A 25,765-nucleotide genomic window follows, 5' to 3' on the forward strand; every position below is an offset into this window, starting at 1 on the left:
GGATTTCAGCCAGTGTTGTTGGAGCTCTTATCCAAATTAATCAAATTATGAATGTAGAAAAGTTCCACCAGATTTTGATCGACCATGTAATACCATGTAGTGTCTGATTGGCAGCAACTTCATTTTTCAGTACGACAATGATCGCAAACATACTGCCAATGTAGTCAAAGTATGCCTGGATGAAACAACGCATCAGTCATGGATTGATCTCTCCAGGGTTCGAACCTCAAGATAATCGAAGCAGTGTGGGATCATCTTGACAGAAAACAAAACAAAAGGCAGCCAGCATCCAAAGAAGAGTCTCGGATGTGTTTCAAGAAGCCTGCAGAACTAAGAAATTACAAGAAAGCTTACCTATTAGAGTTTAAGCTGTGTTGAAGAATGAAAGGCAGCTTTAACTGAACAAAAGGGGGAAAAAATCCCACATTGACAGCTAACTCAAGAGACAAAAAGCATTAGAACTTAAGTCATTACCTTACTTAAGGATAAATAAGTTAATTAATTACATTAACGCATAAGCAGAAAATAACCTACAGTAACTACTTTCCGATATGGAAGTGCAAAAGACAACTGAAAGGGAGGATAGTTTCTATATATGTGGTTTCTATTAAGGGACAGAGGAACGATAAGAAATGATAAGAAATCAAGGACAAGGAGTGTGGTGTAGATAAGTGAGGAAATCCGATCATTACTACAAATTTAGTTGAAATTTAAATATTTTAACTATGGTGTGTGAGCTGGGCCCCTGGGTGCCTCCTGTGCGAGCTTTACCGGGGATGTCCTACCGGGAGGCTAGATTACATCTCTTGTCTGGCCTATAGGAACGCCTCGGTGAGTCCAGGAGGAGGGGAATGGTTTGCTGAGGCTGCTGTCCCCCAACAACATAAAACGGATGGATGGATATATTCTAACACTTAAAATAAAGATTCCAAAACGGAAATGATCGAATAACGTATGAAAAAATGTGCTCAGAAATTAATGTATATGTGTATTGTTTGAATGGACCTGCTCTGACTGATTTTCATATCACAACGAATACATGACTGTTTCCATGCGTTGTCTGTGGTAGACTACTCAGTCACGAATCGGGTCAAATAGCTTTTTTTGTACGTTTTGGTTGTAACACTGAAAAAAGATATCGTCAAAATCATTTTCAGCTTTCCACAAATTACCATGAAATTATAAACGGAATCAACTTTCAAGTAACAATGTAACTATAACATGATTCTGATAGGCTTTGTGCCAAGTAATTAAAAACTATTTACTGCTACTAATCGGAAGCTGCACACCTTTAATCGATTTACAATTCAGATATCATTAAGGGACCTATAGGTAGCCTACACCTCTCTCAACATTAAACAGCCTCATGGTCAGAATTAGCATACCACGTTTGTATTGCAGTTGTTGTTTTTTTCTTCTCCAACTCAAACACCTGTGTTATATAAGCGAGCCACTAAGAATCTTGCCGGTTGCCTGGGTCCTTTAACTGTGGGAAAGTCTGGTGTGAGAAGGAATCTAGCTTTGAGAAGGCAGAGATTAAGCTATTCTTTTTGGTGACAGTTGTATTTTTGTCACCACTCGTTTCATGTCGTCAGCGGGGTCCCAGTTTAACGGGCAGGCGGGTGCACACTAAGCAGTTTGAACTCCCCTTTTTAAACTTTCTCTGCGGAGAAAGCCTTCGGCGTTACAACTAAAAGGGCTTTAACACAAAAAGATGCGACTTTTGGTGTCGGAGTCCCTGTGATGAGAGCTGTTTCCAAGAGATGAAGTGGCTGATGAGAAGCATTTTTGTGGAACTGCTTTTGTAATACGCGACTGAATGTCTTTCTTGGTGGTGGTGCGGCACATTTCGCGTCTTCTCTGATAGCCTGCTTTTACCGGAGATGTAAAAATGAGCGAGCGGGTTACGCTGAAGCGGCGCACGAGGGTTTTAACGGAAGGACCGACTAGTGCTGGTATCAAACCTACAACCTTCTACTCGCAACACCATCTCTCCAGCCAATAGACTGCTCTGCCTCCCTGAGTCCTCCCACTAAAAACAACCTGTATCGCATTTATAGTATGGATATCCGAACGTTTCACCTCGCTCAAATTCATATTCACAACTTTCCACCGGGAGTGGGTTTAGCCTAATTTGTAAGAAACTGTGATACATTCTTAGAATGACCCTCACTTTTCCGTGTGTTCCAGTCATATTCTGTGGCTCTCTGTTATTTTTCCCACGTTTCTATTAGGATTTCAGAGCCCCCGAACACTTAAAAGAGTTGTAGCCTAAATCTCGTCAGCTCTCATGGGACTGAGGCATTCGTCGCGTTGTTTGCTGCTACGGCGGAAGATGGCGGAGGCGGACAGCTCAGAGGTAGGGACCTTGTGATGTCCTGCACCGCATTTAGCGGGACCGGTGAACTCTCCGTCTGGTATTTTTTGATCGTGTCAACACATTTGGTGTAGATATTATGCATATCTCTGTATTTTTCAGCGATAATTATGGAGACGAGTTTAAGAATAGATTTTGCACTGATGGCTTGTAAGCTAAGTAAAGTGCATGTCCTGCAGATGTCAGGACAGCTCTAGACTCAAAAGACGCATGGAAATGCAGTTAAAATAGACGATGCATATGGAATATTTGCATTTTGATTAAGTGGTTCATTACTGATGCACGGACATGGGCTGCTGAACGTGATAATGTCCGCTGTCCTTGGTGCTGAAGCGGAACCTGCATCTCTTGCCGGCTCCTCCATGAGTGCACAGTGTATCACCGCTGTCTCATATGTGTTATGGAAATGGCTTTACAATACAATTAAAAAACATTTCAGAGTTTATTCTTGGTTTGAATTGAATGATCTCTCTAGAAGACCGTTATTAACCTGTAACCTATGTATTCCCATAATTTCGTTTTAAACCATTAACTTGACTGTGATGTCTAAATGATGCTACAAACTCTCCCTTTTTTTTCTTTTCTTGTATGTCCTTAACAGAGGCAGCAGCCTGTAATGTCCCCCATTTCTCAGTCTGCTCAGCCCTCCCCACTGCCTAAACCAGTGCCTACTACCCACCATGTGCCCTGCGTTCCCCATACGCCTCATGTAGCAGCACTGGCCACCTGTCCTGGTCGAGGCAAGATTGCCAAGTTCATCAGCCCCGAGGAAATGACATCACGGGACTACTACTTTGACTCTTATGCTCACTTTGGCATCCATGAGGTATGCAGACAGGGCTGGAAAAACAGCAGCTTGGTATGATTAGAATTTTTAAAAAAAGGCACCCCCTTGACTCTTTCTATCTTTGCCAAGGAATTTCAACCATGCTTGGCTGGCTTTACACTAGTAGGATATGTCAAAAAATAACCTAAACACTATAATATACAAGGACAATTGGGCTTTTATTTTGATTTTGATGCATATTCTTATGCTGTATTTTCAATAACTGTGAACCTTGTGCATACAGAAATCAAACCTTCAGTTCAGTAGATCCACTTAAGGTAACAGATGCCAAGGGAAAGCCTAACGAACGACTAAAAGCAACAAAATGGAGACAAATAAAAACAGAACTCTCAGAATCTGCCCTTAAAAGGAGTTTGAGATTTAAACAAAAGCATCTGCAACATTTTTGAAATTATTAAATTTATCGAATAATAAACTCCCAGCATGAACCAAACTTTAAGTATTAAAAGTGATTTCAGTAGCTGACAACTGACAAAACACAAGGCTTTTCTATTACCAAGCACCACTAAAAACATTATATGCATGGTAAAAATCCATATTCAGCACTCCAGTAGTAAAAAGTGTTTGTTTGTCTTTTAAAACTATCTGAAGTAAAGTGCCAAGGCCACAGCCCAACTAATGACCTTGGTATGTGACAAAGAGATGGTGGAAAAGTTTAGGAACATATAGACCTCTTAAACAGTGTCTGCATTTAGCATATAGGTCAGCTTTTTGTCTGCTTGCAGTCAACCAGTGTGTCCTGATTAAAGCAGTGCAAAGTGAAAAAGAAGGAAAGTGGGATATGTGAATGGGCTCAGGGAGAAGGGTATCAGGCAGTCCCCAAAGGCTTTGTGTTGTACTCCTGTCTATTTCAAGAAGCTCTGCCACTGTCACTAACGCTTTTGGCCTAAATACTGCCTTTTCCATATCATTACTCATGGAAAAAAAATCAATGTATTCTCAAAACTGCCCACACTTGCCACAATGTAGATCCATTATGTAACATAATGTGTAATATGTATTCCTTTGAGGATTTTTATGAATCACACTGCTCTTTGGTAGTTGAGTTTTTGGTCCTTTGTATGCGTGCCGGTACTGGAAAAATCATCAGGTAACATGGACTCTTACTCTTATTATCACTGCAGGAGATGCTGAAAGATGAGGTGCGGACACTGACCTACAGGAATGCCATGTACCACAACAAGCACGTGTTCAAAGATAAAATAGTCCTGGATGTCGGTAGCGGCACTGGAATCCTCTCAATGTTTGCTGCCAACGCCGGTGCCAAACATGTGTACGGGGTGAGACAAATAGATGAACTATCTGACCACAAACAAATGCTTCACTGCAATCAAACATTCACTGCTGTTGTTTAAATCTTTATGAGAGAAATAGTTGCAGTCTACACATATTTGACTTCTGACTCCTCCATATCAAATACATTTATTTTAAAAAAGTATCCTGGCTTTTTAAAAATGTATCTTAAGAGCTTGTCAGGCAAACTCTGTTAGACAGAGGCAATAAGAGACACCTGGCTCCCCTTAGAGAACAGCTGTAAGTGACAGGTTGGTGTTGTAACCCACAGTTATGTATGATTTATAGGCTGTAGTATACCCATGAATAGGAAGGTTTAATCATGAGTTTTCATTTGGCACCAGATCTGAGATGACTTATCTGGAAGAACAGCAGCTGCATCCATAGACACTGTTATTTGCACTTGAAGATGCAAAAAGCCCCTTAGTGTTTTTAGATGGATTTGATTAATTTTTTGTGTGTGTTTACTCACACTAAAACCCATGAAATATTTTCTAATTATTGATAAATTGATCAAAAAAGTGTTTGTTTGTTTTTAATTTAAAGATAGACCAATAACTCCATGTCTCGACCTTTTAACTGGATGTTATTTTTCTGTGATCCTGCAGATTGAATGCTCAAGTATATCTGAATATTCAGAGAAGATTATCAAGTCGAATCACCTGCACAATGGTAAGAAGAAGTATTGTTTCTCATTACTGCCATAATCCCACATCCACCTATCTGAAGACAGAACGATGCAAACATATCTGGTTGAGAAGTAGCGTGTAAAATCTGTATATTTCCATCATTACCGTCACACTTGACAATATTAGTCACAGTCCTGATGGTTAAATGGCAGCTCGTCAAATAACAGTAATCTTTGCCATCAATCCGAATCCCCTCAGTGGGGCTTATTACCATTGTAAAATGCCACCCTGAACTTCACAGAGGGAGGATGGGAAACAGATGCTTGGTTTCATAACCTACATATTTGACATTAGGCTGGTTTTAATTTAATCTTTTATATTTACATTTCAGGTACTTGGCTTTTGATCCCCTGAACATAGACTAGTGGTAAAGTTATAATGTCAGGACTTCCGTTTATGCATTAATAACTATAAATATTCCAAAAGTAGATGTAGAACTGACTATCAGTCATTAGAAAAAGGTAATTTAACCTCCAATTGTGTTATTAGGGGCAGAGTATTGAATTGCTGAATTTTCCTGTAATTTCTGAATATTTGATAAATGAAATTTTGTGACTAGCTCAATTTACAAAACCTTGGCATAAATTCAGTAACTGCCCCTTTATGCTACTTTAGAAGGAAAGCATCTGTGCACTGCATTCATTAATGTTGTGGAACACAGATGGCTTAAATTCACTGAATGAATGAACACCTGCCCTGAGAAAATGTATACATTTTTAAAATTATTTTTCCTTATATTTAGTAATGAAATTAATGATATATACTGCACATCATAGGTCAATTGGTAATACAAAACTCCCTGCCGTGTAACACCTCTTTAAATTGGTGGTGTCTTCTTCCTCTGGAGGTCAAAGATGTCAGAATGGGGAAATGAGACAAATAAAATGCATGCACCAAAAAAAAAATCAGGCGCCAGATGACAACAATAATTAAGTTGGACTAATTTACAGCAATCCCAAGGCATACAAACATTGTCACTTGAGAATAAAGTCATTTGCTCTAATCTGATGAAGAAGCTGTGAAGTAATTTACTGCCTGCTGTTTTGTGGCTATGCACACTGCAGTCATTACCATCTTCAAGGGCAAGGTGGAGGAGGTGGAGCTGCCCGTGGAGAAGGTGGACATTATAATCTCAGAGTGGATGGGCTACTGCCTTTTCTACGAATCCATGCTCAACACGGTCATCTTTGCCAGGGACAAGTGGCTGGTAAGATGGTGCTGCGGGAGGTTTGGGGAGTTAAGCAGGGCTTTATGTGCGTGTGTGTCTGTGAGTGGCTGGCTGGACAAATAAGGCTATTTGACACATAGACACAGCACACAGCGTTGAAGTGGAGAATTTACTGTACGCTCGCTTGCATGTGTCTGCTCGCCAGATGCTGAGGTCATACATGAATGATCAGGTTGCTAACCTCAATGGCTGTCAGCAGGCTTTGAACTCAGCACATGTGATCTTTTATTACATGCCAGGTGTGTGAACAGTATGAGTGATTGATGGCCTTTGTGTGTGTGTTCACTGGATACCTGACTTTTGTTTTCTTCTTGTATTCAGAAACCTGGAGGCCTGATGTTCCCTGACAGAGCAGCGCTCTACGTGGTAGCCATTGAAGACCGGCAGTACAAGGACTTTAAGATACATTGTGAGTAGTTACGATACATTTGTTGCAGTTTCATTTAAATTCTTTCGGGCTTCCTCTCAGCTGTGTTTAACTAGTGCCCACTGTTGCGTCACAGCGTGATGGTTCCTGTGGATGAGTAGTAGATAAAGTGCATATGAATGTTTGTTTAAATTTGGTTTGTATTCCGAACTGATTTAAGTAGTCAGTAAAACCAGATTACAAAAAGTCCAAAAGTTACATTTCAGACTCTACAGGTGTGAGTTAGCATGTTAATGTTTGTGGCAGTACAAAAGATTGAACAAGTGTTTACTTTGCTGGGAGAAAGCCTCTGTGAGGGTGAAAGGTAGCAGCCTAGGTTTGGGTCAGACCCGAGGCCCTTTCTTTTCCCACTTCATGCCTTTCTGTCTACTTTATATATGGTCTGATAAGGAGTCATGCAGCAAGACAATGATCCCAAGCAAAGCATCAAAGGTACAACAGAATGGCTAAAAATGGAAAACAAAACAATACTGCTGTTGCAATGCCCCAGTTAAAGCACAAACCTGAGTCTGATTGAAATGCTGCGTTGAGACCTTAAGAGTTGTGGATAAACAAATGCCCACAAACCTCAAAGAACTGAAGCAACACTGTAAATAAGAGTGGGCCAGAATTCCTCTACAACAATGTGAGAGACTGATAAAGTCACGTAGAAATTGCTGTTAAAGGTGGTTTTACAAGCTGCTAAAGTGCATAGTCCTGTGGAAGTTTTTTTTTTTTTTTTTTTACATGACTGCAAATGAAAGTCAGTTTCTTTGACCAGCTTTAGACTTCATCAGTTGCTAAATTAAAATACTGGGTTCCACTCTCCTCACTAGTAGAGCAACTTGTTTATAATGTAATAATAATAATGTATACTTTATTGATCCCTGTGGGGAAATTTCTCTCTGCATTTATCCCATTCACTCAGTGAAGCAGTGGGCAGCCATTGGGCACCCAGGGAGCAGTGTGTAGGGACGGTACTTTGCTCAGGGGTACCTCAGGGTAGTCGTTCAGTGGATTCGAACCCCCAACCTACCGATCATGGGGCCACCACTCTACCTACTGAGCTTTTCCTGCTTGCCTCAAATGCCTCAGATGTTTTCAGTCCCAAACTGAAAACATCTGAAAAGAGCTAGCTACTTCTAAGACTGAACCAAAACAGTGAAGCTGTAGGTTATAAAACCAAACAGTACTTTATGTGACAGTGACAAGCCATAGATTTTTCTTAAATGCTGATTAGTGACTGCAAGGGGGAAAAAACCCAAAACATGCCACAGTAAAAAGCAGTACCTTCTGCAAAAGTGGCTAAAATGTACAGGGTATTTATTGGGTTATAGCCATAAAGACCATAAGATTAAAAATTGGGTGAATGCAAATAATTTTTAATTTAAGTGGAAGTAGTTTAATCTAGCATTGAAACCTGTTGTGCAGCAAGAGGTTCAAAAGCATTTAAACCAGCGTGTTACTTTTTATCCTGAACTGCTTTCTCTGCTCCAAACTCACGGCATGTGTTCAAATAGCTAACACAGCTGGAGGGCTGAGCTTAACATTGTGATCCAGTATTAAAGGTGCCATTCAAACCTGTACGTACATCGGCTTTGAATCTGGGTCAATAACGCCTACTGAGTTCCCTTTCACTGCACAGGTGGCCTCCTGTGCTTTATTACATCTAAACATACATAAAGGTACATTCTTTCACATAAATCCCAAAAGAACTCACTTTACCCCAAACCCTCACACTCTTATTTTTAGTTTTTTTTGCGTTGGTGGCACACTCACCATCTCATGATACAGACTTAGTGTTTGGCCTCCTGACAAAGCAAGGTGGAGTGAAGGGACTGAGTGAGTGGGGGAGTGAATGTGTTTTTTGGTGTGTTTTCAGCCCAAATTATAATAAAACAAGGATGCCAGACATTCTGGAGGAGGTAGAGGAGGAGGCCAGAGTATATTTTCGGGACGGCTTGTCTTTCTCCACATACGGCCTGGATAGACAGAAAGACAGCGGGACTGTTCTTCCTGGCAGAGTCAAGCGCTCTGTTTTATTTTCTCTGCTACCTTTTTTGTGCTGACAGCTTAGCAGGAACAGGGAGAACAGAGCTTTGCTTGTGCCTGAAAACTGAAGGAGAAAAAAAATCCAGAAAACACATATTGTGTGCATGGTCATTCACATGGGTATCTGGTTTGTTTTTTGTATGTACAGGGTGGGAAAACGTATATGGGTTCGACATGAGTTGCATTCGCAATGTGGCCATCAAAGAGCCTCTGGTAGATGTGGTAGATCCCAAGCAAGTGGTGACGAACGCCTGCCTTCTGAAGGTTAGTCTGCATTTGTACCAGTTTGTGAACGCGTTTTGTCTACAGTATGATTTCATACCTGTTTGTGGCACATATCCAAACACTTTTGTTTTTCTCTATCTCCTGGGTACATGAATTCCCAGAAAAAGTCAGACAGCTGTGATCCTCTGTCACTGTGAACATTCCCCATCTATTGAGTCTATTTTCTAGTACATAATAGAGATTTCTGGCTGGCTGTAATAGGCTGCAGCTCTGTTTTCATGCTTGAAGATACAACAGAAGCTTGTCTTTCATCTCGCAAATGAACAGAGGATGAGAGCATTCACAGAGGTGATAGCCTTTTTGTTTGTCCCCTCTACCTTTACCTTTTCTCTATTTCACTGTCCCTTTTCTCTCCATATATCATGTTTCTTTCTATTCCAAGCATTTTATGTCTTCATTGCCCCTTTTTTCATTATCTCTGTCTCACATCATTTTATAGTCTCGTTTCTCACTTTCACTTTTCTAATCACTCCACCGTTCCTTTCATCTTGTGTCCCATTCTCTGATTTTAAACAATGTCAGGCCTCAGTAGTCTGAGTGAATAGGGAGGTCTCACTCAGTCTTTCCCTCTGTGCGATGGTGAAATGTCACACAAGAGCAGGCATTGAGTCACCAGTGGGAATGAAATGGGCTCTCCATCAGTGTGATAAGCGATGGTCTTGCTTTTGTGTTAAGAAAAGGTGATTCATGTGTTAGGATGGAGGAGCTTAGCCACTGACATGCCTGTCTGAAATTTTATTCTCACTGCAGGTATCTTTTTTACATGTATGTATTCAGGGCATCTTCACCCCAACCCACCCCTGCCAGCCACTTCACCGCTTCTTAATTCAAACTGCCAGTCATTCCTCGCTTGCTAAAATTACAAAGTCGCTCCCGGGGATTTTTTTTCTCTCCTCCTACAATTTGCTGTATACGATACTGGCCTGGTATCATTGGAAAGGACAGAGGTGTTAAATCACAATCTGTCATGGTGACGCCACATGGCCGAGTGCTCCAAAGCCCAATAGGCTGGGCAAGATGAACAGGTTGCAATTTAAAATAAAAATCCCCCTCCATCCTCCTAAATACAGCATCATCTACATGCAAAGCAGATATGCACCTGCTCCTCTATTTTGAATCCAGTATGATGCCTAGCAGGTGACAAAGTACTTAGATCTGTGGCTACCTCAGTAAGGCAGTTTGATATAAAACACACACATATACTCACACGCACAAAACCTCCCTCCCTTGTAGACATGAGGGAGGACACCCACACAGCATGTGTAGTGCGAGCAGGCTTCATTTGCCAGCCGTGATTCAACCTGTGGGCTTTCACACACACACATATTCTTGCACATGCACAGTAATCATGGTGAATAATCAAGAAGCATTGACATACATGTGCCGCATGTGTATGTGAGAGATCGCAAATGGTGGTGGCAAGTTGCAAGCCTGTGATTGTACAGTGGCTCTATTCTGAAATAGCATGGTTATGGATTTCAAGCTCATTTGCCCTGACATATATAACATCAGCTACTGGCAATTTTATTTTCAGGAAGTGGACATCTACACTGTGAAGCCAGAGGACCTGTCCTTCACCTCAGCCTTCTGTCTGCAGATTCAGCGCAATGATTACGTCCATGCTCTGGTCACCTATTTCACCATTGAATTCACCAAATGTCACAAGAAGACTGGTTTCTCCACTGGTGAGGCTAAACAGGAGCCTTTTTTATTTTAAAGAGTTGAGATTTAAACCTCTGGGTCAATCAAATAGAAAAAAAAATTGTGTCACATATTTTGGTACAGTGTGTGTAAAAGTCTTGATCAACCCTGGTAACCAGACTTCAAAATGTTAAACTGGTTTAACTGGTCGTTCTCCCAGCTTTCTGATAATCTTCCAGGGTTTTTCATTAGATATTGGCTGCTTTTTCACTTATTTTAAGGAAGAGGAATATTTCTTATTTGGTAAGCCACTTAACACTGACCTATGAATCATTCAAGCGTTAAAAAAAGGCACCTAGTTCAAGGGATGAATCAGTTTTATTTCAACACATAACAGATAACGTAGAAAAAAACGAATTGTAATTTTATCTTTTGGAACTCTGCGACTAGCAATTCATTACAAAAATACATAATTTGTTCCAATTCTTTAGCTGAATCTATCAAAAATTCCAAAGACACCACAGTTTAACAGCCCTAAAATGCTATTTCTGGACCAACAAGGTGATTCCTAAGATCTATTGTTAAAAACCTTGACATTTCTGAGCATGCTGGGTAGTCTAATTAACAAAATTGAGGACACTGAACGGGTGGAGGACAAAAGAAATGACAAAATTATCTACAGCAGATGAACAGTGTCTGAAATGCATGTCTTTTAAAAAATAGAAAAAACTCCAGAAAAGATGCATCTGGTACTTTGGCTGATCCATCTACGGCTCAGTAAAGTCTCATGAGAAAGGAAGGGTGCCTGCAAAGAAGCCATTTTTAAAGCAGGAAAACAGGAATGAAAGGCTGAGGCATGCCAAATTACACGAGAACTGAACAGAAAATAAGTGGCAGCAGGTGTTATGGAGTGATCAATCCAAAACTTACATTTTGGATTTGTTTAAATCATCAATATGAACCAAGGTGTTTAGGAAAGAGTCACTACAGCCATCTGTAAAACACAGGGGAGGCTCTCTCATGGTTTGGAGATGAATTTGTTGTGGAGGTGTGTTGGGGATCTTGTCAAAATCGATTCAATAACAAACACAGAAAAGTGCAGTTAGGTTTGTGCCACCGTGCAATATAATGTGGAAAGAGATTGGTAACAGTTTGATTTATCAGCATGACAATGATCCCAAACACAGAAAAACACACATGGAACTATCAGTCATGAATCGAACTATCAATCAGGGGTTGGCCAGAGCCTGAATCTCTGGATCATCCCAACAAGGAAAAGATCAAAAGACAGCCAACATCCATGGAAGAATTCTGAATGTCCTTCAAGAAGCCTGGAGAACTATTCCTGAATAAAACTCGTTTCAACAAACTGCTGCACCCATTTCCCATCATTGAAGGAAAATATACAGAATTGAGGGGTGATTCAAGCCATTTCCACAGTACTGTACTATACATTTTTGATATTACTTTCTCCATGTGGTGCTTATATAGTGAGGTTGTGTTATGCTGCATAGCAGACAAGGACAATTACTTCCCAGGATTGTCTATCAGGACTCTATTGCAATGTACCCAATGCGATGCAACAGAAAGGTTTATGAAAAGAGTGGACAACTCCTGTAGTTCACTTTCAATGATAAAACAATTCTAAGGAACTTTAAATGTCTACACTCACAATCTTTTCTGAAACTTATGCCTTAAAACACATATTCTCCAAATCCACTTGTTATTTAACTGAAACACCAATGAGTGACATTTCTTTTTCACTTGTGATCAGTTTTATTTGTCACAGCAAGTGTGTTTCAGAACTGAACTGAGGTGTTCAGCGATTCACAGATTTCAAAACCTGATATAAATATTATTTCTCCTAGATTATTCAGTTATTTTACACCACAAAAGTTTATAAAATGTATAAAACTGTAGCCAAGGATACATGAAGATTTGCTTGCACCGTTAAGCAGATTCACATCCTGGCTCGCCCCGCAGCCACTTGAGTAGTTTGAGCAGTGAATCAGTGGATATTAAATGGATGGCGCTCCATTTCTGCACCTTAGCTCTTGGCTACACTCTGCTGGTGTTACGTGACCAGTGTTTGAACCAGCAGAATCACCGAGCGCGTCATCATGCTGTTGAGGACACCTATTATAGTGAAATATGTTATGCAAGCTTATGTTAATACATTCACGCATCCGGTGCTTACATAATATCACGTAGAGGAGGTTCTATTTTTTGGCTGTCTGTTGGCCCTGAGGCTGAGCATCACCGAAGGAGATCTCTTCTATCTGCCTCTGTATTTTTCCCATTGGATGAGAGAATTTCAGGCACTTTGCTGTTATACTTCTTCTATGCTAACATGCCGAAGGCAGTCTAGTGCCTGTCAAGACTATTCTGTAAATCTTTTTATTTCCCCTACTCCTCTTTACTCCTCTTTCCTCTTTCCTCACCACCATTCCTCTTTAACCTAATTTCAAATTCTCTCCTCCTCTCTCTTTATCATCTCCACCATCTTTCATTTTCACTTCCCTGCCTTTTCCCTTGCCCTCCATCACATCCTATCTTTAGCTCCAGATGCCCCAAGCACACACTGGAAACAGACTGTGTTTTATTTAGAGGACTACCTAACTGTCAAGAAGGGAGAGGAGATCTTTGGCAGTCTTGCTGTCAGGCCCAACGAGAAGAATGTGGTAAGACTAAAAATTTTCAAGACAATTCTCTAGACTTAAAAAGGGAATTTACCTAAATTACAACAGCAGCAACATACTTAGAAATATAATAAAGATATGGATACAAATAGTGGAAAAAGTCCTCTTTTTACTATAGATAAACCTTCAATTAGTAAAAAATGCCATATTTTTAACATCCTGTTTTACTGTAGACTGCCTCTAATAGCGCATATTTGCTTAGCAAGCAAAAAGTAGCTGGTTTAATTCCAGCCTGAGCCACAAAATCCCCTTTGGGGCTGCGTCAGGAAGAGCTACCCACTACGGTGACCCCTTGTGGCAAAGGAGCTGCTGAAAAGTAGCTGCTTCTTCTGTATCCTGACCACACACCATTAAATAACAGAAAATATTCAAATAATGGTATGTCCTATGTTCCCTGTAGTTATTGTTAATAATAGAAAATGTCCTGTTTATTTGCTGTGTGCATGCTGTTAATTAATAGAGAATCTCTTTTCTTTTTAATTAAGGAAATATTTCTTACAGTGCTGCTTGTCCTTCGCCTTTTTGGTTGTGTGTAATTCTTTGTAACTGATTACTTCAATTCACTTTTGGTAATGTTTGTTGCAGCGTGACCTGGAGTTCACCCTTGAGCTAGATTTTAAAGGACAGCTATGCGAGGCCGCCATTTCCCACGACTACAAAATGCGTTAAGAACAACAGACCAAGCCGTGCCGCAGACCTAGCCTCAGCCCCTCTGGTCAGCGAGGGGGAGGGCACAGGCTCTCCAACAAGCATTCCAGTTTGCCAGGGAGGGCATCTGGGCGCATCTGATTGGATGCCATCAAGCCAGCATCTAGGTGATGTCATCACAATAGGCACGTATCTATCAGCAATAGTGCCATCATGTGTACCAACTTGATTGACTCGGGCACCTCATTGAATGTATCATCCTACTTGATTTTTTGGTCTGTTTCTGAGAATTATTTTGATTGATGTATGAAATGAAAATCATTTATTTATTTATTATTATTATTATTATTATTATTATTATTACAATGAATGGAAAACGATTAACTTGTGTGATGTTAAGAGGATTATAGCACAGTCATTAACTGTTTTACCTTTAGTAACATTTATTACATATTGTATAATTGTATAGAGAGTACAGTAATTCATTGCTTTATTTTAGCAAGTATCTGCATGTGAATCCTTTTTCATTTTTTAATTTCAGAAAGATGTGAAATGGAATTTATTTCTTTAATTACTGAGAACTTTGGTGCCAGAAAAAAGAGAAGAATGCCTCAGAACAGTAACAAACATGATGCAATTATGCCATGTACCACTTTGTTTAGAGATCGGATGATCAAAGAATATGAAAAAAAAAAAGAATGTGGTGATGAATAAAATGTCAAAGAATCAAATAATTTATCCCGCTTTCATTTCAAACTTGAAGCAAAGATTCTGTTATGAAAAGGCTACAGTATACTTCTGATTTTCCTCTTAGGTAAAAGGATTTTATTTAATTGCAATAAGGAATATTCTAAATACTACAAAGAGACAATTTTGATTTGGCATTTACAGGTAATGGCACAATTTTTTGTTTTACTGTAGAGGAGCTCCTTTCATTAAAGTTTGACAGCAGTTTGTTCACACAGACTATACGGACTTCTACCGCATATTGATGTAAGCACTTACTGCCTTCCTGGTTTTAAAGTCCATTACTCTTTTCAGTTTTGTCTTCAAACATTTTAATCTCCACAGAAAAAAAAAGATCTGCCTCTCAATAAACTGAGTATAGCAGTACAACATTTTTTTTCCTATGGTTTTAGGTTTTCTTTGTGTTAGCTTGAGTCTTCACTTGCAGCAGGCTTTCTTCTTCACAGGCTGAGTGCTGAGTATGACTGTTGTATCTCTCACCCTGTCCTCCTGCTCCATTAACACTCTGAGTAAACAAAGAGGGGGAAAAAAGGCTTGACATCTGCTGCGAATCACAATGCAGCCCCAGTGCACTGTGTATCAGATTGTTTTGATCTTACCTGGCCAGGTGAGTCAGGGACTCTGTCACATTCTTTCCCGTGTAGGCACTGACCTCAAAGAACATCACCTTGTTTTCCTGAAAAGGGTGTGCACACAAATTCAGACCCACTGTTGTCCTAGAACAGGCAATACTTGCACAAAAATGCATTAGATTTACATAAGCAAGTTGCTCAGCTTCTTTAAATGACACCTCCCTGTCTTCGTCCATGTCCATTTTGTTACCTAGCAAGAGAATAGGGATCCCTTCTCCTGCTGCTTCCTAAGAAAATAAAGAACAGTGTTCCAGAGCTTCCCATTTCAGGATTTGCCAAAGATGTGAACTGCATAAACGTTATGAGCAATAACCCCAGCTTTTAAGAATGTGAATTCCAAAATTGGACGAACTGAACCATGCATGCAGCAAAACAAGACTTGCACAGGACTGAATGGGTCAAAGGTCCAACCTGAACATTGGTGAGCCAGGGCCACACAGCCTTGAAGCTCTCCTCCACTGTAACATCATACATCACCACCACACCATCTGCCTTGCGAAAGAACTGCTTGGTTATGCTGCGGTACCTGTGTCAGTAGCAGGATTTGAATGTCAGCACAGTGGCCCATTTTTCAAATGTGAGTATAAGAATACATTATGTACATCCACCTCAATACTGATACAATAATACTACATGGTTATTGTTTTATAGTGACTATTCAAGAAAAGAAGAAGAAGTGTTGGAAATACGACACATTTTTTTTGTAATTTTGTTTCTGTTCACTTCTACGGAGGATTTGAAACACTCAAGAAGTCCATAGTATTGGATTTAATTCAAAGGTTTTGACAAAAGTAATGCATTAAGTGAAATAAAAACATTTTTATACAGTATCTCTAATTTTCAGTCTTCCGAAACTTATTAACCAAACTGTATATACTGTATACACTTCCATTCATGTAAAATAAAGTATTGCAAGAGGAATTGTGTTTATTAAGAGGGCATATTAGATCAATTCTATAAAAAAATTTTTAACATAAAATAAAGTAATACAGTGGCAGGGTAAAAGCATAATTAAAGGAAATTTGCAAGTGTGGAAATTTTGTTTTGAGAATGTAAAGTCATAATTTGTTTAAAAAAAGCTCACAATTTCTCTCAGATTAAACCTAAGATTGGAGGAAGGTTGCAATAAACTGACAATATATTCAGACTTTGGATATGATATTCTTGATTAGCATTTTATTGGTAAGCTTAAAGTTGCAAGATATTAGTGGTTTATATCCAACCAGTTAACTGAAATATGCTGAAGGAAGTGGTCACTCACCTCTCTTGGCCTGCAGTGTCCCAAAGCTGCATGGCTACCTGCATATTGTCCAATGTTAATGTCTTCACACTGTAGTCAATACCTGATTTAAAAAACAACAACAACATATAATAACATATAATACATAATCGAACATAATATAAGGACACACTTCTCACATTTAATTTAGGTTTGATTTTACTTCTCGTTTTCACTACGAAGAAGCAATGATATAAATGGCCAGTAGGGGGATCAAAGTGCCTGTGCTTCATTCCAGCAGAAAAAGGGGTGAGAAAGGTGGTGACAACAAGGCATAAAAGGAGGATTGGAAAAGATGAAAGCGAGGATAAAGAAAATTCATCCAAAGTGACATAATCTGTAGTACAATGAGTGCCAGGGCTCTTAGACAGGCAGTGTGACTTCACAAGCCCTTTCATGTGATGCTAAATCGCCCCCCAGTATTCAGGAAAGGCATCCACAGCCACACTCGCACACATGCCCTTCAGATCTGTTTAAAACGGGCCCTGAAACATCAATAAAATATGACTGCCTTTCTTCTCACCCACAGTAGCAGTTGTGGAAGGGTGGAAACGGCCCTCACAGAAGGAGCGCAGCAGGGATGTTTTCCCAACGCTGGAATTTCCAACCAGGACCACTTTAAACAGGCGGTCTGGGGCAAACAGTTCTTTCGCCTTCTGTAGGCGAGCAATTAGAAAGACAGTTTCATTACCTCTCCAGTAACTTATCTAAAAGCATATATAAAAGTGGGGAGCCGTAAACACACCTGTGAGGTTTCCTTTCCCACAGGCTGTCCTCTTGGAGATACAGGTGGGGTCTTCTTCGATTGAGTAAAGTAGGATTTCCTTGCAGGAGGAGCTTCTTTTGACACTGAGATGTAACGTGGGGAAGCACTGAGGTCGCTCCTTCTGTCGTCTTCTTCCTCCTCATCCCTCTCGTCTTCCTCCTCGCTGAGCTGGTGCAGTAAGGGCTGAGGTCCTCCTTGGAGCAGGTGGGGCAGGTGGTCCTCTTCTATGGAGATGACTCTGCGGAGGGGCCACCCGTCCGGCGGGGCATCTAACACCTCCTCCTCTTCTGCCACCTTCTTATCAATTTCGACTTTCTTTGATTTGTCTCTGCTTCTCCCTAACACCCTCTTGCTGGTGGCCATTTTGGTGGACAGCCTTTTGGCCTTTGTCTTCACGTCGTGCACTTTAGGCAGAACGGGGCTGATGTGACCGTTGGCTAAGCCAGAGTTCCTATTCGCTGAAGGCCTTTGTTGGCACACAGGGCTGCTAGCAGCTGTGGTGGAGGGAGCAGGGGTGGCAGTGGTGGTGTCATCTTCACTACAGGAGGAGGAAGCAACAAAAACGATTTGAAGGTGCTCTATAGGCAAGGCCTCCAGAGATAGGTAGGACCCATCCACCAACAGTGAGGCTCTTTGGGGACAGAGGAGAAACAGAGGATTTACTGGATCAATTCACTTGAGTTTTCTAATATTTCTACTTGATAATTTGGCTATTTTTTGTGAGTATAAGGAATCAGACATCCTCTGTTTTTCCTCCTTTGATGCATGATTTTTACATCACATTTGTCATTTGTTGCATAGGAAGCAATCTGACAGGGATGAATTCTGTTAAAAAGAGTACTTGAATGATGAATGAATCACCTTTTTGCCGGCTGGCTGCTGTCATCAAATATATTGCCGAGGCCCGCTCTCTGCTTCTGCTTCTTTCTGAGTGAGGTTCGAGGCTTGTTTACAAAAAGAAGGTGCATTACTCAGCTATTCTAGTGCTGTAATCGAGTTAATGCAGTTACATAAAATACTATTTACTTACTACACCACAGCACAAGTCTCGCTCATCCTTTAAATGCTTGTTCATCTCTCTGGGAAGTTAAAGAAGGGATGTTAAAGAGTGTTTTGTGCTTTGCAAATCCTTGAACCTTGGAGTTTGATTCATAGGGTTTGGCCAGTTAGGACTAAACCAGGAGCCAAAATGAGTAAAACAATAGTTGTGGTCAGAAACTTATATCCACTCAACATTGGCATGAATGATTGTACAACTTTTGGATTGTCTCCAGTCCACACAGGCTCAAAAGTGTGCATACAGGCTCATCAAAAACTCATGGACTATTACCCAAGTTTGAAAAGTGCTGGGTGTTCTCATTATACCTGAGGAGGTCAAGCTGCTTCATTAGACTTTGCTTTTCCCTCTGCAGTCCTTCAGTTACTCGGTACATTTCCCTGAAACAAGACAGAAGAAACTTGCTTTTAAATAGCTACTCTATGGCATCTGTTTGCACACTGCAGGGAAACACAGTTAATACAAACAATGCTTATACGCACATTTCTTTCTCCCGTTGTAGCCGGGAGGCCTGTTCCTGCAGCATAGCCAGCTGTTCCTGGGCCAGCACCAGCTCCTGGCTGGTGCTCTCCAGCGCTCTGGACAACTCATTGTTGGTCATTTTCAGTTTGACGTTCTCTACGTGGCTCTCCTGCTTCTCACTGCTCAGCTCAGAGCACTGGTGCTCTAACTAAACAGGGAGATATTCACAGGAGTTATAATACACTAATGCTGGGTAAGTGTACTTAGGGGATATCTGCACAGGGAACAAAACAGTGAGGTTTGGTGTAAATCCTCTCTACACGACAGATGTAATGCCACATGCCCACTATTCAATAGTTACACATAACAAATGTTTTTACAGAGAGCTTAATTTTTTTTTTTGTCATGCTGTTACAATGGTGGATGTTTCTTATTAAACATGACCGCAGAATTTCTTTGGGATGCTTCGTCCATATTAACTTACCCGTTTCTGCTTCTGGAAAAGCTGCTCCAAATCTCTCTCCTTCGTAAGAAGCTGGTGCTCCAGGTCCTGGCTGCGCAACTGAAGCCGCTCAGAGTCCTGCAGGACCAGAAGAAGAAAAGGTTCAACTTGCGGTTAAAAGAAAGTACACAAAATTAACTCGAAAGGTAAAAACACTGCTGTCAATATGATATAATCCTTAAGCAAAACTACGCTTACATCATTACTACTGCTTGTTCTCTCTCTTTGAAAGACCCAGGATTTATGATAATGCAGAAAGTGGTCTTCCACTTTACTGAAATAACTGTCTAGTGGTTGAGTGTGGAAGACTATCAGCTTCCATAAGGAACTGCTTTTTTTTCCTTTTTCCTTGTGTTCCATCCATTTGCTTCCGCTTATCCTTTTCAGGGTCGCGGAGGTGCTGGAGCCTATCCCAGCTGTGTTGAATTCAGAATTAAAATGAGCACACAGAAAGTTATTTAAATTTGAAGTTGGTCATCTTGTGTTATAGAGTGCACTTCTGTACAGTGCAGTCCAGCATACATGTCTTTAAACATCTTGCTTTGTATTTCTGAATCTTTTTTACTTCTTCGGTTGCCAAGGAGATGCTTCATTGTCAGATTTTCTTCATGTCTGAGCTCTTTTACCTTTAGCAGCAGCCGTTCTTTCTCATTTTTGATCTGTGCCTCCATCTCTTCATATAAATACCGGATCTCACTGTCATGTGTTGCTGCCTTCCTGAAATGACACGTTAAGGTAAACGATTTATCGATGAAAGACACAAGGTGGTACATGTAATATCTAAAAACAGAACAACATTGCTGTCTACACTGTGAGCACTTGACATGCAAACACATTTTCAGACTACTGGTAAGTACAATCCCTGTAATGATCGTTAAGACCCCAGCAGCCAATTAGTTAAGTTTAGAAGAATAACAAGCTGTAACATGGTGCCACGCAGTACCATGAGTAAGCCTACATCCCACTGATGCTCATGTTGCATTTACAAAGACAAAAGACTATAATCATCAAGTATGTCATTCTGCATATCAGGGGAGTAAATACATTAATATACAGTACAAAAAAAAAACAACCCCTTTGCTCTGTGTTCACTCAATCATATCATTAATGTGTTTGCACACCACTAGAAGGCAGTCAGAGTGTGGGTCTAGATTAGTGGTCATTTGACAATGGATAAAGACGTTGTTCTATAGAGAATTACAGGTAAATCCCATGCAGCAGGCTCTGGCTGGCGTCCACAATGTAAACACAATCCCACCCTTATGCCACTGATTATTTAGGGGCTAATGCATAAGAAGCATATTGGCTTTACTGTGGTTTTTGGTCCGTAAAGTGTTGGTTAAAACAAAGTAAATAAATAAAACATATATATATATAGCATATGCATTTCCTTACTTATAGTCTTGCCAAAAACCTGGCACCTCTTGAGATGGTATGCAGTGTCGTTAAAATATGAGGACAAGTGGAGGACAAAAGAAGATGAATAGTATCTTAAAGTCATGTCCTTAAGACACAGGGGAAAAAATTCAATAAAGACATCGCACAACGTCTGAAAGATGCATCTGGCCCTTCGTTTGAGCCATGTACTCTTCACAGAAGCCTTGTCAGAAATGATCGCAGTGGAAGAGTGGCTGTCAAGAAGACATTCTTAAGGAAAGGAAACAGGGAGGAAAGGCTTATGTATGTCTTATGAAGTGATGAATCCAGATTTGAAATTTCTGGTTCAAATCCTCTTCTGAGGAAGTCAGACAGAGGTACAAACAGAAGTGAGAGTCTGACTGAATTATGGACTCAGAAAAGTACAGAATTTGATCCACCATCAACATCATATGGATAGTATCTGGTTGGCAAGAGCTAAATTTCTCAATATGACAGTGATCCCAAGCACACTGTAAACACACACACACATTCATATGAGCAATCCAAACAGGAAACAGCCAACCTGTTTTTATATAAAGAAATTAGGGGTGGCTCGAGACTGTTGCACAATGCTGTATTTCTTTCTCATTCCTTCCCTATATTGAGCCTCATGTCCAATATTTCGTCCACACTCATAGTCACTAAAAACCTTGTGAATGGGTAGAACACCATGAAAAGCCCCTTTTCCCTTGCCCTTTGTGTATGTGTTTTCTGCCCAACTACCTCTGGAGGGCGCTCTCCATCTCCTTCTTTTCCTGATGAGCTTCCTTGATTTGGTGGGTGACCCTGGCCAGAAATTCCTCAAAATTGGACAAGAGGTGAGGCTCATCACGTCTGAGCTGGATCCAAAGGCTGCGCACCTCGTCTGGACTGGAGAAAGAGAGGAGAAGGGGATAAAGAGGGAGAGACAAAACTCAACTTAGCTCACAGGTTTGTCAAGAATGGATCATGACAAAAAACAATAATGCACATAAGGTTTTGTTGTGATTAAACTCACTCTTCAAATACATTACTGGCTCCCAGGCTTTCCAGCAGCATGCAGAAGTGCCTCTCCTCCTCATCCTCAACTCCTGACAGCTTGGCTTCCCATTGGCTCTGATAAAGGGCTTCCTTAGCCCTGAAGACTGGGCCAGGGGCCTGATTTTGGTCATCAGTCACAGAGATCCTTCGACCATGCAAGAACTGACCTGAAACACACCCACAGCTTTTAAACTTGAAAGATAAATTCAAAAGCTTTTCATGACTTCCCACATCTTTTTCTCTTAGCTGCTCCCATTATCTGCCTCCCATTAGGCAAATGATCGCTACATCACTAAATCCACAAATCTTCTCTGTGGTCTTCTACTTTTCATTATTGTCTGGCAGCTCTATCTTCTCATCCTTTCTCTAGTCTCCTACCACCCTATCCTTGCCTCTCCAAACCGCTCTACCTGAGCTGTCCCTCTGATGTAGTCGTTTCTAATCCTGCCTACATCTGGTCACTTCTGATGAACACCTTAACACTCCAGCTCTACTTCCTGTCTTTGCTTTAGTAAACTTCCCCTTTTACTTTCGTCACAAATCAGCCCTGCCTGCATTTTTACAAACTATTCCTTATTATTCTATTTTGCACTTAAAGCCGCTCTGTTTTTTTGTGTTTGCAGAACTACAAGATACCTTTAAGTATTCAAAATCAACTTGAACTCAACTTGATGCTATAGTAATGTCTTCTATTTCAGGTTCGACATAGAGAAATCTATTTGGAGTAACAAGTGTGATATGTGTGATCCAAGCAAAGAGCCTCTGATGGCAGAAAACCTACTGAATCCAGAGGTGAATGCCTCCAGTGTGAGGTAACCCGTGTGGTCTGTATCCAGAGAGTCAAACACGTCTTCCAGCTCCTCTGCGGACAGAGGCAGCTCTCTGTGGAGCCTCTGCCAGGAGAAACACATAAACAAAAAGGACTTTAAAATACCACTGTGGTGAGCTGAACTCCACTTCAAAATGAAACACACTCACTGTAAAACCACTGCAAGTTACTTTTAAGACACAATAAATAAATGTCTCGTGATAAGTTCGCACCTTGAATCTGCTACAGTACATTTTCCTCTGTAGTGACACAGCTCAGACGAAGCTTACACTGACCTAACAGTTGCACTGAGGTTTTTATTTTTAACTTTTTTTTTTTTTTTTTAATGTAAGAGTGTTTTATTAAAAAAACCCTCAACACAAACCCACAAGAGCTGCCCTAATTAGCTGGGAGCACAGCTCACTAATGGTCAGACCTTTAAAAAGAGGCTTGCATGCATTGTTCCTGCCTGTGCTCTTCACTGCAGCCTGTGCACTGAGAGAGTGGCATTATATTCATAAACATTTCCATCAGCCGTGCTGCTCCGACACTTCTCAGGCTGTTTGAGTGCTCCGAGTTCTTTAGCAACGGTAATATGAACTGAAAAAGTGACACTGAGTGTTCCCTGCTCGGTGCTCACTGTTATTAAAGCCCCGCAGGACACTCAATTGTTCCACAGGTAAAAGTGTGTCCTTTTGAACTGTTGTTCTTCTTAGCAGCGGCTTAATGCACTTACAGGTCCTCCACGGATTTTTAAAAACCGCTGAAAGAGTAAGAGTGTCGAGGAAAAACTGACCCCTCCCTGTTTTTCAAAGGAAATAAATATTCATATTGGGCTGGCACAATTATTAACCTAACTGGTGGAAAATGTTTACAGTAATGATATTAATAGATGGATTTGTTAAGGCTTACTTTCTGACAGTATATACACTGAATGATTAATCCTTGATTTATTAACTACCATTTAAAATGTCTTATATATATCTGCCTTAATAATGTGAAATTGTCAAATGCCTGCAGACTTTACAGAAGTGTGTAAAGTCCACAGAAACACACACAGCCTCCATCTCTAACCCTCATATCAGTGCGAGTGATGAAGCCTTTTCCCTCCACATCACAGGTCTGGAAGAACTCCTTGGTCTTGTCCAGCAGGGCAATGCAACCCCAGTCAGAGCCCCTCCTCTCTGGGCTCCGTCCAAAGCCATTCACCCCGTCCTCCTCCTCCTCCATGCTTGGCTGTGTCTCTTTTATCGTTATATATTTATTATTTTATGGACACTGTTGGGTGGTAGGTTGCATGTACTTTGAAGTTTTCTTCATTAGCCCTATATTCAGTCCTCTGGGCCTCCTAGAGTCACCATGACAACAGAGGCAGGAAGTAGCACCAGATGATGAGATCACTGATAACTTGGTGGCTTACAGACAGACTTAAACCTGGTTGCAGGTTCCTGTAAGACAGACAAAGAACTGTACTCAATTAAAAAAATTACGTGAAGGCAAGTTTAAGAAAACTAAAGTGGTTACACAAATAGCAGAGCACTACAGCTAAACTGCACTTCCCTTTTCTAGTAAGCCACTGACAAAGGTATGTAAATACACAGTAAAGGATTATCTTAATACTCCACCATACAGAACACATGACGGCACAATGCCTGCAAGACTGCTGCAAGCAGCAGATGAATTAATGTGTCCCCCTATGTGTTTTCCTCGCGCCTTTGTTTTGAGGTGCTGTCTTGTTTGCACTGCTCCGAGCTGGAGCGCAGTTTATGCTGTCAGGAATTCTAAATCTGCAGCAAACACTGCTGAAAGTGAAATATCAGAGGCATTTTTATTTAGTAACTATTGATATCTATGGCTAGCTAGTTTATTGTGATGGTGCTTTGTTTTCTCTATTATTATGTTGCTCTTTGTTGTTTGCTGTCTCCTCTGTTTGTTTTTTTTGTTTGTTTATTTTTTTCTCCATACAGGTGACCCAGGAGTTCTTTTTTTTTTTTTTTTCTCTCTCTCTCTCTTCCCCCCCCTTCTCACCGTCTCTTCTCCCCTTTGGTTTTCTTTCTTTCTCTCCCCCTCTTTCTCTCATTCATTCCCCCTGTCCTATTTATTAAAAAAAAAAAAAAAAAAAAAAAAAAAAAAGACAAAGGATGAACTGAAGCTCTGCCATCACGTAATGTCGCATACAGCTGTTTCTGATGTCATTTAAAAAAAAAAAAAAAAAAAAAAAAAAAAAAAAGAAATATCAGAGGCAGGTGTTGGATTGTCAAGTCTTGAATTTGGATTTTTCCTGAAGGCTGTTTAATTAGTGCAAATTTTAACTTGGCTACAAACTAAGTGAGTACATACTACTAAGCAGCACTGCCACCTACTTTGTAAAGACAAAGACACTTAAACAATGTAAGTAAATTTCTGGGCCTTCCTCTGCAGCATATACAAAACTCTTGGCGAATTCTTTCTTTCCTCAGCTTTTGTATCTACAAGTTGCACAGGTTTGCATTTGTCCCTTTTTTCTTTAAATAAGTCAGAAACGGAAGGAAAGCTCTTACCTTCTACAAATGACGAGCACAACAAACTGAAACCTTTTGTATCCGCTCTCAGTATTAACAGAGCTGTGACTGCACTGTGTTTAGGAAGTCTTGCCTCACAGACGAGTGTTAGGCAAGTCATTCTGCAACCATGTGATGTCATGAGGAGGCAGCCTGAGGCTTTTCAGCCTGGGTCCACCCGCTGCTCTCACACTGAGATGGGGCTGCAGAGTGAGCTTACTCTATGCAGGCTACATGTGTGCAACATGTTTATGTAGTGTGTAATTAAGACAGCAGCATAATGAAGGCTGTCAGCGGGATGAGTGTTATTGTGTTTTTGGAGGTTTACTTGGAAATAAAAGCTAAACTTGTTGACTACCAGAAAATTG

The 25,765-nt window shown here is 40.6% G+C and overlaps 2 protein-coding genes across 3 annotated transcripts; one reads left to right on the plus strand and one right to left on the minus strand.

Moving 5' to 3' along the window:
- The first annotated feature begins 1,592 nt into the window (after nucleotides 1-1,592).
- On the plus strand, nucleotides 1,593-14,666 carry prmt8b (protein arginine methyltransferase 8b). Its single transcript, XM_004548282.4, has 10 exons — nucleotides 1,593-2,359; nucleotides 2,979-3,203; nucleotides 4,349-4,504; nucleotides 5,126-5,189; nucleotides 6,271-6,413; nucleotides 6,756-6,843; nucleotides 9,041-9,156; nucleotides 10,712-10,862; nucleotides 13,378-13,499; nucleotides 14,103-14,666. The coding sequence occupies exons 1-10, from the start codon at nucleotides 2,291-2,293 to the stop codon at nucleotides 14,184-14,186; spliced, it is 1,218 nt and encodes a 405-aa protein (XP_004548339.1). The 5' UTR covers nucleotides 1,593-2,290; the 3' UTR covers nucleotides 14,187-14,666.
- A 605-nt stretch (nucleotides 14,667-15,271) lies between these two features.
- Nucleotides 15,272-25,482, minus strand: cracr2ab (calcium release activated channel regulator 2Ab). Of its 2 annotated transcripts, none has more exons than XM_004548462.5 (18): nucleotides 25,398-25,482; nucleotides 23,932-24,305; nucleotides 22,831-22,942; nucleotides 22,027-22,216; nucleotides 21,753-21,899; nucleotides 20,237-20,327; nucleotides 19,593-19,688; nucleotides 19,129-19,316; nucleotides 18,955-19,026; nucleotides 18,620-18,668; nucleotides 18,451-18,533; nucleotides 17,569-18,127; nucleotides 17,347-17,479; nucleotides 16,806-16,887; nucleotides 15,956-16,070; nucleotides 15,670-15,771; nucleotides 15,512-15,588; nucleotides 15,272-15,417 (listed from the first exon to the last, which is right to left on the minus strand). In XM_004548462.5, the coding sequence occupies exons 2-18, from the start codon at nucleotides 24,085-24,087 to the stop codon at nucleotides 15,330-15,332; spliced, it is 2,340 nt and encodes a 779-aa protein (XP_004548519.3). In that variant the 5' UTR covers nucleotides 24,088-24,305; nucleotides 25,398-25,482; the 3' UTR covers nucleotides 15,272-15,329. The 2 variants fall into 2 exon arrangements, with proteins under 2 accessions (XP_004548519.3, XP_076732022.1); XM_076875907.1 differs by having other exon boundaries at nucleotides 17,569-18,220.
- Between the last annotated feature and the right edge of the window lie 283 nt (nucleotides 25,483-25,765).

The sequence above is a fragment of the Maylandia zebra genome, linkage group LG17, assembly GCF_041146795.1.
Source record: "Maylandia zebra isolate NMK-2024a linkage group LG17, Mzebra_GT3a, whole genome shotgun sequence".
Taxonomy (NCBI): domain Eukaryota; kingdom Metazoa; phylum Chordata; class Actinopteri; order Cichliformes; family Cichlidae; genus Maylandia; species Maylandia zebra.

Excerpts from the sequence above, each read along its gene's own strand:
- prmt8b (XM_004548282.4), top strand. The coding sequence starts at position 2,291 with ATGGGACTGAGGCATTCGTCGCGTTGTTTGCTGCTACGGCGGAAGATG. Across the intron at positions 5,190-6,270 it reads GTCGAATCACCTGCACAATG|TCATTACCATCTTCAAGGGC; the intron begins GTAAGAAGAAGT and ends TGCACACTGCAG. Across the intron at positions 9,157-10,711 it reads CGAACGCCTGCCTTCTGAAG|GAAGTGGACATCTACACTGT; the intron begins GTTAGTCTGCAT and ends TTTTATTTTCAG.
- cracr2ab (XM_076875907.1), bottom strand. The coding sequence starts at position 24,087 with ATGGAGGAGGAGGAGGACGGGGTGAATGGCTTTGGACGGAGCCCAGAG. Across the intron at positions 21,900-22,026 it reads GCCAGTAATGTATTTGAAGA|TCCAGACGAGGTGCGCAGCC; the intron begins GTGAGTTTAATC and ends CTCTTTCTCCAG. Across the intron at positions 19,317-19,592 it reads TTTTCCAGAAGCAGAAACGG|TTAGAGCACCAGTGCTCTGA; the intron begins GTAAGTTAATAT and ends CTCCCTGTTTAG.